Raw genomic sequence first — 13,221 nt, 5'->3', positions numbered from 1 at the left:
AATATGGTAAAAGGCCCCCCCCCCCCATTTTTTTCTTGACACTCTTTTGTTCAATTTCATCTGAATATCAACATTTGTGAGAGACAGTCAGTCGAAAAGTTTTTAAGTTAATTGATCTGATTTTGTGTCTCTGGAAAAAAGCAATCTCTGACATTGTATTAGGTTGAATATCAATGTTTCTTGTGTCTATTTGTTAATGAGGGTTTTGTGGACACATCAGTGTTTTTGTGTTTTTGGAGTAAAAGTTATAGTTTTTCAAGTAAAAAGATAAAATCTGACCCTTGGGGTAAGATGACCCCTCCTCCCGTTAATTTTATAATTAATATAATTAATGTGGTTATTATTCAAATATTTCCATTAGGGGTGGCCGATATACTGGTAGACACGATTAACCGGTAGAATTGTGTCAACCGGTGAAGATTCACCTGATTCATCATGAAAACTCACATTGCGATATTTTATTTTTCTGTGATATATATTGCGTTATGAAAAAAATATATATCACCAGATGACTTGAATAGCACTATTTGGAAAAAAAAAAAATCAATGATTGGGGTGATTTTGTAGGTGAGAAAATCAGCATAGAAAATAAACAAATTCCATGCATAAATATAATAGAACAAAGATACAAATGAAATGAACAGTGCTTTACTTTTTTCATGTAAGTCTAACAGTATTCAGGTACAGAAATCGAATAATCAAATGTAAAATAACACTGCAAAGTTTTCACTGTATAAATTAAATCTGTGTTGAAGCTACAAAATTTTCTCACACATCTATTTTCTTTCTTAATTGTTAACCTTCACTTAAGCCATAAGCAACTGTGTTTACAAGGATACTTGCAGAGACATGCATTTTGACAATTTTGTGCGCATGTGTCATTAATAGATGCGGAAGTGAACAGAATTTAGAGTTCACGCATCTGCGTGGCTCTCACCGTGTCTACACCGGACGCGAGCGGCGCAGCGCGACGCAACAAAATACTATGAACTCATTATAATCAGTGATGCTGTCTACACTGGATGCGGCGCGGCGCGACACGACACGACACGACAAATCCCCAACAGTAAACTGATGCCGCGTTCTATTTATGACGCACTGACACACAGTTCAGATGATTTGCAAAGGTCCAAGTCACGTCCAGTGAAGACAGACTTTATTGCGGCACGACACGACAGCTGTCGCGATGTGACTATCACGGATGCACACATTGCGATATCAATGCTGAAACGATATATCGTGCAGCCCTATTTTGGACTATTGTTCTTAAGTGAAAGCAAACAGCTAAGAAAAAAAACGTGTAACTGTATATTGGATCCGGGCAGCTCTTAAAGTGACAGCAGTCTAATATTCCAGTCGTTCATGTTAATCAATCAACAAAAGAGAGAAAATCTCTCACTGCTCTTAACTAAATCACTTTTGTAATTTTAATTAGAAATATATATTTAATTTACACAGTGAATAATATGCAGTGCTTTCATACATTTGATTACTTTATATAATGTATATAGCATTTTTTGTCCTATTGCTTGTAATTAGTTTCTTATTCTTATTTAATTGCTGATTGTTTACTTGTCTTCAGTGAGCTTGAGTTTTTTTAATTTTAGGCTAGTACTAGTTCTTTTGTGATATTGACACTGGTGACAAGAATTATACAATATCTATGGTATTAAAAAATGTAATATCATAAAGATTTTATTTAAAGCAAAGAGCTTTGTCTGTCATCGGTTGCTCAACTAAATTGTCAAAATAAAAATTGTGAATATAATAGTTGATTCAGTATTTTATAATAGTGACACTAGTGTAGCCTACTTCAGTGTATTCACTGTTATTGATAGAATAGTTTCTTTTCATTTGCATGAGGTTACACGTTTTTCAACTTTTTTGCATTGAAGGACACCATTCTGCGACCCATACTGCATCCTGTCATGCTGTCACTCACATTGCTGGAAACTGCAAATTGCTGAAATCTCAACTATGTGTGAACGCCCCATCAGCTGTCCTACAGTGTCACCTTGAAACTAAACTCTGATATAAGCAAGAGGCTAAATGCTGCTCATGCAGAAGAGATGCTGATAGTCAAGTGTGCTGAACTGAAAATGCACCGTATGCGTGGCCACCTGATAGTGCTTGATTACTTCCATCGTGATGAAAACCAGGTAGATCGATGCAAAAATGCACATTTCACTCACCACTGGGGTAGTTCACTAAAATCAAAGTTCTGTCATTATGTACTCGATTTGAGATTTGATTTGAGAAAATAACAACATATGGATTTGGAACAACATGACAACAACCATAAGTTTTGGATGAATTATTGCATTAATCTAACACCAACGATTTTGTGAAGCCTGCAGTAGTGACAAGGTGAGAATTTAACTTCAGATTGAGAGCTCATTCCACATACGGGCTACAGCAAGGGGTGGCAGGGTGTGTGACAGCTCTTCCTCCACCCCCTAAAGCAGGAAGTCTCTCTGACATTCCCTTCCTGCTTTTCAGATAGTTATAGCCGTCAGAGTTTGGACTGTCATTGCTGCTCTTCACGGAACGCTTGATTGTGTAATACGAGATTGAACAGTGGAAAATAAGAGGAAAAAGACAAGAAACATCCCTTAAGTCAGTGTATCCATCAACAAGCTGCTGTCTGTGCAGAGAGAGGACAGGCTGAGTATTTAATCTGCACATTGGTGTCCAATTCTACATTTTTCACCATAAATCAAGAGGCAATAATGTCTACTTTAAATCCAGTGGGCATTTCTGGTGACAGGCATTTAGAGAGCCTTAAAGTGCATTAAAAAAGCCATAGAACCTTTCACATTGAGTTAGGCTTTTGTCTGTAGTTCAGACGCTCAGATCTCCAGCCAGCCTGCACAGCTGAATGGGAATTCATGATTCATTTATGACTTTTTTTAGACTGCTATCATTATCCTTCCTGGTCTTCAAAAATCAATTTCCCTCACATTAGCAGCAGTTCCTTCTGGCTGAATGTTCCTCTTATTTAATGGCGTGAGGGAAAAAAAACCCACTTTACGACTCACAGTATATTGAACACTGATTCTATAAAATCTTTGTGTCTGCACTGGAAAAGTCAGGTCTTTTTTCTTTGGTGCAATAGAAGCACATTTTCAATCTCTTATTGCACACTTGACAAATTTACCATGAGATTTTGCAAATGATCTTAATAATTATGATAATGACTTCACAGATGAGCTTTAATTCCCTAAAGTTTCAGAGCTTAATTTGATAGACATCATTAGATATGCATTTGTTCGTTTTCTTATAGCCATCAGAACCATTGATTATTATAGCTTTTATCTGACATGTTTATTTTGTTATGGGGTTTTAAATTATATTTTTAATTTGAGTTAGTTTTTATAGTGCACAAGTAGTTTTTATTTTGTGTGTCGTTTTTTTGAAAATGACTTTTTAGATTTTACTTATTGCAGGGTTTCCACTTTTTTATTTTATTTAAAATTTAGTTGTGGTTTTAGTTGGTTTTTATGGTGCACAACTAGTTTTTATTTTGTTGTATAGTGTTTTTTATTACTATTTGTAAATATAGCTCAGGGTTTCAACCTTTATTGATCGATGCATTTTTATTTTGTTTTATATTTTTAAATTTAAGTTTTAGTTACATTTATGGTGCACAGCTAGTTTTTATTTTGTGTATATTTTTGAAAACAGTATTTTTTATATTTTACTTTTCCATTTGTTTTACCATCAATACATTTTTATTGAGTTTTTATTTATTTATTTACTTACTCACTTACTTACTTATTTTTAAATACTGGACAAGATTTTTCTTTTTTTTTAAATTTTCAAATTCAGCCCATTTCAACTTATGATTATATGCATAACTTTTTTCCCCCTGAAGATGAATCATACTTAAAACAACACCAAATTACCTTTGAAGTTGAAGTTTTATGCATCCAATACAAGGCACCACAGCATACTGCAGTTAATGAATCATGCTATAAATGTGCCATTGCTGAATATTTAGCAGTAAATTGTAACTACCGTAACTCTGGACATTTATGATTCAGCAACTTTGACTGGTTCCAATCAGGTCTGGTGTCAGTCTCAGAATGCCCACAGAGAACAATACTCTCTGATTTACCAAAAAGACTGACACCGGACAGAAACAGTCATGCGTAATGCAGGTTTATCTAAACAATTGCATTTAATCGTTTCTTTTTCTTCCTGACTCAACTTCAATTTGTAGTTTTCAGCTTCAGAACAAAAAAGAAATTGTAGTAAACACAGCTGGGGTTTCTATGAGCATCTGTTGTGACTTTGTACGTGATAAAGGTTAATTAAAATTTCAGATATGACCTTGAACATTTAAATAACTGTAATAAGTTAGTGAAGCTAGCAAAAGAAAGAGTTCACCCAAAACTATGCACTTTACAAAAAACACTGCAACAGTCCAGACTGTAAATGCTAAAGTTCTGGTCAGCACTCTTCTTTTGGGACAATATCTCCCAGCATGCTGGCAGTTTAAAATTAAATCAGGTGTTTCCTACTTAATGAAACCAACCTGGCAGATATTACACCCCTTTTGCCCATCTGCTGAGTATCAGTATGAGCGGGACGGGCCCCTGGAGCTCCTCTGATTAGAGTGTGTGTCTGTGTCTCAACATGAGAGGAACGGGCCTCTGGAGTCCCTCTGATGAGTGTGTGCGAGGGAGTGTTTCTCAGCATGAGAGAGAATGGCCCCCGTGATGCTGTGTGTGTCTCAGTGTACTGTATATGTCTTGTCTTATATATTCTGAAGGTCAATGGATGCTATAATATTATAAAATAAACTGGATGCTACTCAGAATTTAAAGCAGCTAAAACTGCTGACAAACAGAAACATTAGCAATGTTTAACCACCAAAAAGATACAGCGCAGGATTTGTTTTTTGTTTGTTTTAGTGCATAAACCAGTTCATTCACATTCATCTGTCCAAATAAATGGCTTCTGTAAGATGAATTGGGCTTACAAATGCAACTTGAAAGAGAAAGAACATTTTAAGAAAATTTCAGGAATATATATATATATATATATATAGACACATTTTATATTATGAATAAATATTCTCCATTTGCTGAGGTTTGTATTCATTGCTAAATGCAGGTTGGCAAAGCATGTTAGCTGCCGTGGACTGCAGCGGTTCGTTTACAACAAAGAAAGTTAATGTGTATGTAGCAGGAAGCTGCTTGTGTTGGGCACAGATCGGAAATGCTGTCCTCCCACAACAGCATCCTGAGCGGTGATGTTCTGCAGGGGGGTTACAAGACAAAAACGGCTCTTTTTTTACTGTCTTAATGCAAAACAGACCCTTACATGAACTTTTCCTCCACTTAATCAGAATACGCAGAGACCCGCTGCAGCGACAAGGTAGGAAAACATCCTCTTTAATCAATACTCTTCCTGGCTGTCAGTGATTCCTCGTACGAGATGATGTAGCTCTAATTACAATTAATGATTGTAAGATAGTAGTGATCTGGATTTCAGCTGGAGTCCTCCTGCCCAACCCTGACTCTGTTGGCATGTTAATCAATTGGTTTATTGTGAAGAGCAATTAGGGGTTGCTGGAAGCGGTTGCAGTCATCTCACGTAGCTCGCAGAAATGGGCCAGCTGCCTCAAAGTGAAGATGATAAAAAAGCGCCTTCACTACAGGCTCTAAACCTGACAGTTCCTTGTATGAAGGTGGGTTCATTTCTGTCAACAGTGTGTGTGATTGGACAAACAACGGGAGCTCTGCTACCTCTTTTCCTCTCTCTTACTTCATTTTCTTGCTCTAAATCATTTTTATTTCATTACGAGGTTGATGGGCATGTCCTGCTAGAGGCGGTTGGGTGTATTTGGAGGCAAACGGGGTGGCAGATCAACTAAACACCACTGCTGATGCACAGAGGGCTCTGCCAGACGGAAACAAGAAGTGACTTTAATTGTTTCTAAGTGCTCACAGGTGGCAATGTTTACCCACCTCAGTCTGAATAGAAAACATCATGTTATACCAACCTGCTTAAATAACCACTGTAGTCTAGCATGAGCTTTCCTGATGGTTCAGGCTAATCTAGATGTTTAGCCAAAATGTTTACCAGCGAAAATTAGTTTGTGAAGCATAATAACTTTTTTTGCTGTTCCTCCACTTAATCAGAAAGAAAAAAAAACTTGTGATGCTGGTTAAAAACATTTTGCTGGTCAAGTTAACAAATCCTACTGTATATATTTGATATGCAAATCAAATGTATACTGTATATATTTGATATGCACATTTCTAAGGCCTCTAATGAATTACAAGCTATCAGAATTTTATCTTACTTTTTGCCATATAAATATCAGCAACTGCACCAAATTGCATATTTTTTGCTCTGAATAAATTTAAGGGTTTTTTTCCTCCACAAGTGGAAATATGAGCTCCATATTTTCCTATATCCTACTATATGAGCCATAAAAGTCTGATGTATCAAATACACTCAACAAAAAATACACATGCAGTTTTTTTTTAATATTTTGTCTAAAATTTCAATAAACTGTTCCATTACATGGTTACTTAAAAATCTCCCTTAAAGAGACTTTAGTAGAATAAGATAAAATTCTAATTTCCAAATGACTGTTTACAGTGGCGGCTCGTCGGGGGAGGCAGGGGAGGCACAGCTTCCCCATAATTTTGAGGTGAAAATGGGAGGAGGACGATTTAATGTTAATAAAATTCACAATTAGATCATCCAGACCAATACAATTAGTGTGCCTCCTCTATTTTAAAACCCACGACTGACTGTTTATAGTAAGCATAAAAAATCTGGTTTGATAACTACATTTAGTCACATGAACCAATTATGTTTATATCAATGTAAACACTATGCTTTGGCAATACATTGTAACAATTGTCATTCCAATAAAGCACATATTGAATTGAATTGAGAGAGAGCGAGAGAGAGAGAGAAATAATGTGTTTTTTGAACATTCTGTTACACCAAATACACAAAATAATGATCATTAAAAAAGCATCATATGACCCCTTTCATTTATTTGCAAACCCTTTTTATTTGAAAGCTACAGCGGATGGGGAAGATTTTCTGTGAATAATGACTTTTTTGATATCTTTCTGCTCTTTTTGGTGGTTGGCAGATGCAGTTATGGAAAAGACCTCCAAAACCTCTCCTTTTGTGAGAAAAAAACAGCATATGGTACAACATGAGGGTGAGTTGTTTTTTTGAGTTAACTGTCGCTTTAAGAAGGCTAATGGGAATGTAGCATCCCATGGTTCTTAGTAGGGAGCTGTGCTTTGAGTTCAAAGAAAGATAGAAACTGTTGTTTTAAAATTGCAGCCTTAAGTCAGAGTATTTTAATCACAGACATCCTACCGGTCAGCAGCACACATAAAGGTATCCTGCATGATTTGTCTGTGCGGTGTGGAAAGTTATGGCAGTATCGCAGTGACCTGAGCAGACTATGATAACTGAGGCGACCACTGATGTTCCCTTTGAGGACAGAAGCAGTAGATGTCAGGTTATGTATAAGAAATATGACCGATAAGCCAATCTTAGAGAAGACATGAGGGATAAAAAGAGATTTAAAGAGAAGGATGAAAGAGTTTAAAGATTGTATCGATAAACAACTGTTGTGAAACAGGAAGTATGGGTTTGTCCTTGTTTTTGTTTTTTTTATAAAAAAATGGCTAATAACCTTTAGTTTATAGTACAGCTTGGTAAAAGCAGAACTGGATTATTTTCTTATGATTTTGTAATTCTAAGCTACAGTTAGAGGTTGACATTTTCATTCCAGGAACCATTTTGTTTAGATAAGATATTAATATTTTTGTTCTCTCTCTTTTTTTTCCATTTTAAAAATGTCCATATATATGCAAGTTTGTAATATAACAGTAATATTGTAAAATATTATTGCAATTAAAAAAACTGTTTAGTATTTTAAAATATTTAAAATATGTATCATTTATTCCCGTCACGGCAATGCTGAATTTTCAGCAGTCATTATTTCAGTCTTTATTGTCTCATGATCTTTCAGAAAACATTCTAATATGCTAATAATTATATTTTATATTATATAATTTTATCATCTTTTTGGAATCACCTTTGTTTTTTCTATATTGCAATGGCATTAAATGACATTTTAACAATGTCATAAACTGCAGTCCGATTTGTCAAGACACAGATGTGTGGAAAAGTAAGAAATTAAATTTTTTTTCTCATTTCTCTGTTTTTATTTCTGCTATTGTACTTAAATGAAACATTAATGGTAACTCCATTAAGTCTCCTTGACTATCAAGCGAGCAGTCTCTTGGAAAGACTTGAAAGAGGGGAATATCATTCAGGACAGAAAATCCACACTCACTTGTTTTGGTGTTTGGAGCCCTGGAGATGTGCGTGATACTGCTCGATGGAGTTCAGCACTACGTTGCAAACGCTGCACGAGTAACTCCGGCGCAGGCCTGCAACACAAAGCAAAAAAAAAAAAACAGATTCCGACTTGAAAGCAGAACGGAAACAAGTCCCTGCTGAAATGCTCTTAAAATGGTTTTGTCCCATTCCTCATTTTCTTTTGAGCATTATTGATTGCTTTTTGTTTTTGAGATTGCCTTGGCTGACAAAGAGCAGAGAAATCTATATTTAATCCCTGTTGTTTTGCTTCTCTCGACATGACGAGGGTTTTGTTTGAAGACTCCATTCTCTGTGTGTCAGATAAAAATGCACCCGCTCCTAATACGGCATCTCATTCTGCAATCTTCATGGAATCCAGTATTAGCAATTTTAGCTTCCTTTTGTCCTGATGGCCTTTTGATTTGGGGGGTTATGCTTCATGATGGTCTTTTACAGTGGAGGGGCTCCAAGTGCATCGGTTTGGGAGAGAGCGAAGCAGATGTGAGCTAATTAAAGGCTTTGCAGGTGGTACCAGATATAACGAACAGCATTGGACCAAAAATAGATGGATGTGAAGAATGGGAGAGAGACGTAGAACAGAAATGCATAAAGGCCCGTTCATCACATGTGGAGAGACCATGTGTGCTCTTTCTAGGCAATATTTCTCTCAGACATCTACAGAGTTATTTTTGATGACAGTGTTGTCTGTTCCTCGATCTGTTCAAAAACAGGCTTTTCACAACCTTTACATTATATCCCTGTCACACTCACACCACCAGGAACTGTTCCCAGGTTAAGAAAGATGATTACATAAAGGAATGCATATGAAATTAGTATACTGATCAGTAGTGCTGTCAAACGATTAATCGCGATTAATCGCATCCAAAATAAAAGTTTTTGTTCACATTATACATGTATGTGTATTGTGTATATTTATTATGTATATATAAATACACACACATACAGTATATATTTTGAAAATATTTACATTTATACATGTTTTGACATGTTTTACAGTATTCATATTGCTAGTGAATGACTGCAAAGCTGCATGAAGAGTTTAATGCTGAGTATATTTTGACACATTGTAAAGTCATTGTAAACAGATTTATCAACACAATTGACGATTGTTTTAAAAATTTCCATTGTTTGAAAAGACTTCTGTCTGGCTTAAAGCTCCACATGCGGTGACAGGGACACAGACACTTTCTATTCAGTAAATCTGACTAAGCACAGAAAATTGAAGTAGTTTGTTAAATGTTCACTATTGTTCAGAAGTTTGTGATTTATGAGATTTTTTAATGTTTTTGAAAGAAGTATTTTAGGCTCAACAAGGCTGGATTTATTTGATCAAAAATGCAGTAAAGCAATCATAATGTGCAATATTATTACAACTTAACATATAATATGTATGTATGTATGTATGTATGTACGTATGTATGTATGCAAATGTATTTATGATTTCCATTTATTTAAATTTATTTAAAATTTATTTTTGAACATCTTTACTTCATCATCACTGAAATAGAAACAGACACACTTTGTAATGATTCTTTCTGGATGCTTTCTGTGAGTTGAGAGTGATGTGATGCATGTTCACAGACAGCTTGTGGTGTCAGTACACCAAACATATGGTGACAGCAAATATGTGTAACGAATCCAAAACACTATTCATAGCAAGCTATTTATATGAATAGGATGTATGGCATGACAGAGGAATATTGCAATAAAATTTAACTGACGTTATAAAACACACTTTACAGGCTGCTTAAATTAGTCTGAGAACAGTTTTTGTTCTGCTAAACTCTTGCTACTTTGCCATGTCTATTAATTAAGAATTTGCATTTAACTGAAAATTATTCAGCTATTATATCAGTAGCCTCTTTCAAAGATTAAAAATGTAAGACTTGGCCTTTAGACTTCATAAGTAGCTTTACCGAGTGTTTGCTTCTGTTAAAAAGCTCTGTGCGATGGGATTTTCCTTCATGTAGGACCCCTGATGACCTCTTAGTGTGCTACTCATAAACCAGCCTTAGAAGACACTGTGGTGGCTTCTAATCCCAGTTAATTAAACCGACAGAGATGCCAAAAGAACCACAGAGAGAGACAGACAGAGAGAGATGTTGCTCAGGGTAAGATGAATGTTTACTAGGAGGAGATTAAAGTTTGCTCCTAACTGCTGGCTTGTGGGAAAGAGGTCTCACTTATTTCCGACAATAGGCCATCAATCAGTTTCTCGTCTCTTGCCCAGGAAATTGCTACCGAATAGATGAGACACTCGTCAAATTCAACTAAATTATTAATCGTGCCCAATCAGACAGAAAGAAAGACTTGATTGCTAGTGCTATTTTACTCAGAATTTGAGTATTAAAGTAGAACTCAGCCGAAAGTGTCTCTCTTTCATTAAAAAATAAGGAAACTTTGAAAAGTAGGTCAGAATATACATAAATATGATTTGAAGATTGTGTGGAAAAGGATTATTGTTAGGTAAGATGAATTTTGCTCGTAAACTGAATCTTAAACCATTCCCTGATGACAAAATATTAGCTGGTTTATCTGGTTGTTTAGTTCTGAGAAAAAGTATTTTTGTTTCTAGATGCCACTTTGTATGATACATTGTATGTATTTATGTATTCATTTATGCCATTTATGTTTTTCTATTCATGTTAGCAAGCTGAGTTAGCTGAAAATATACACTTATATATTGTTCGACGTACAATATATACAGTGTTTTTGAAAGAAATTAATACTTTTTTTTTTAGCAAGAATGTGTTAAATTGATCAAAAGTGATAGTAAAGACGATTACAAAAGGTTTCTATGTCAAGTAAATGCTGTTATTTCTAGTCATCAAAAAATCCTGAGATAAAATGTATCACGGTTTCCACAAAAATATAAAATGTCAACATAATAAGAAACGTTTCTTGAGCAGCAAATGCAGCATATTAAAATGACTTCTGAAGGATCATGTGACACTGAAGACTGGAGTAATGACTGTTGAAAATTCAGCTTTGCCATCACATTTAAAAAAATATTTAAAAAAAACAACAATAAAAAAAGAACCTTTACTCACTTCCTAACGCCCTCAAAATTATAGATGAATTTGGCATAGGATATACTTTTTTATGCAGGGCCCCTATTTATACAATAATTATAGGGGTGGGATACTAAAATTGTATAAGATTGTGCTGTATTCATTTTATATCAAGCTGATTATGAAGTATTACAATACATGAATTCAACCCCAAAATGTGTTATACACATGGTTCCCATTGACATGTAATACTTTACAAAATGTGCAAGTAAAAAAAAAACAGTTAATTAAAAAAAAAAAAAAAAAGAACCTTTAGATGGTAGCGTAAGCAAAGCCTCAGCCTTTGCGTTTTACTGTAGCAAATCTAATGATCATCTAATCATGTCACTACCAAAATTAATACATCAAGATAATTCCCAAGATGATTCCTCCAGCAATTATACACATTTTATGGAGGATTCATATCTATGTTCATCAAATCCTACATTTCACAATCAAGACCATTTCCACTGGGTTATGATAATGAATTCCTGCACTCAATTCTCTAATTCTTTCATTACTTTCAAGCACAGAGGTTCTCTTATGCAGTCACGCCAATAATAATCGATGATGAATGAGAGAGGACAGGCCAAAAGAAGTCTTGACAGCTCCCTGAAGGACAACCAAACAGCAGGCAGAGCTCAGGAGAGCAAGGCACTCTAGACTCTGATACAAAGCTGGGCAGTGTTTTAAATGTTATCTTGATAAAACCTATCCTCAGTTGGACCCCAAAGCAAGTCTGTCAATTCATTGTGACCAAATAATAACCATTGTGAACCAAAATAAGCCCCACATTTAACATGTGGACCAAAGTATATTCATCATGGTCACAAATTAAGAATTCGTTCCTTAGTTTTATTAAATTGTTGCCTTGTTTTTAGTCAAATCCTGGCTACTATTAACTATTCATTCCATCATTTTGGTTAATTCATGGCCACAGATTAAGAATTTGTACTTAAAGGGGTCCTATTATGCTTACAAAATCAAGACTTTGTAAAAGAGCATAATAGGACCCCTTTAACTCATTCACTCATTTTAGTAAATCATTGCCACATTGTACTAATTCGTTCCCTCATTTTAAATTAAATAAAACAAGGGAACAAATTTGTACAACATGGCCATGATTTACTAAAACAAGGTAATGGATTATTCCAACATGGCCAAGATTTACAAAAAAATTATGGTATTATTTCTTAATATGTGAGATTGTTTTCAGGTTTGGAATGACATATTTTGACAGAAAATTACAGAATTTTGGGTAAACCTTTCCTGTACAATCTTATATAATATATAATCTAATCTAGCTAAGTACACAACTAAACCACTGTTTACCATTTTGTGCTCTCAATAATAATAATTAATAAGAAGAATAAGAAGAAATCTCTATCATACACATTTTTGTGATCTCAGTTAAAATCAGTTTAAAATAATTCTTGGAATACTGTATATGCACTATACATATACTGTATATATGAATGTTCTGTAATGTTTGGACAGTAATTACTGTTCCAAACCCAAATTTTTTATGAAACCTGAGAGGTTTCTGTATCTCCATTGAAAGTCCATGAACCAAAACTTAAAAGATTCAGAAAGGTTCTAAATGCACCATACAATGAATCCATATGAATAGAGTGAATGTAAGATTTTCATTTTTGTTGTCTCTAGTCTTGACAAAGACCAAAACAACTGCAGATTCTACAGGATTTGACTTGAAAGGAAAACACTGTGCTTCTCTACACTAGATATGTAAAGCGCAACAGGTTTGTCCCCCAAGACC

At 34.9% G+C, this 13,221-nt stretch overlaps 1 protein-coding gene across 2 annotated transcripts in view; it reads right to left on the bottom strand.

Annotated features, from left to right (window-relative positions):
* The window catches only part of LOC107747266 (zinc finger matrin-type protein 4-like), a 115,191-nt gene that overhangs the window by 15,708 nt on the left and 86,262 nt on the right, over positions 1–13,221 (bottom strand). For both annotated transcript variants that reach the window (XM_016561725.1, XM_016561724.1), the window contains exon 6: positions 8,348–8,444. In XM_016561725.1, coding sequence (XP_016417211.1) covers positions 8,348–8,444 — 97 coding nt within the window. The remainder of the gene's footprint in view (positions 1–8,347; positions 8,445–13,221) is intronic.

This window comes from Sinocyclocheilus rhinocerous, unplaced genomic scaffold (assembly GCF_001515625.1).
Source record: "Sinocyclocheilus rhinocerous isolate Xijiao unplaced genomic scaffold, SAMN03320098_v1.1 scaffold1069, whole genome shotgun sequence".
Lineage (NCBI taxonomy): Eukaryota > Metazoa > Chordata > Actinopteri > Cypriniformes > Cyprinidae > Sinocyclocheilus > Sinocyclocheilus rhinocerous.
The sequence above is the reverse complement of the archived record's forward strand: the minus strand, read 5'-3'. Positions and strand labels throughout refer to the sequence as shown.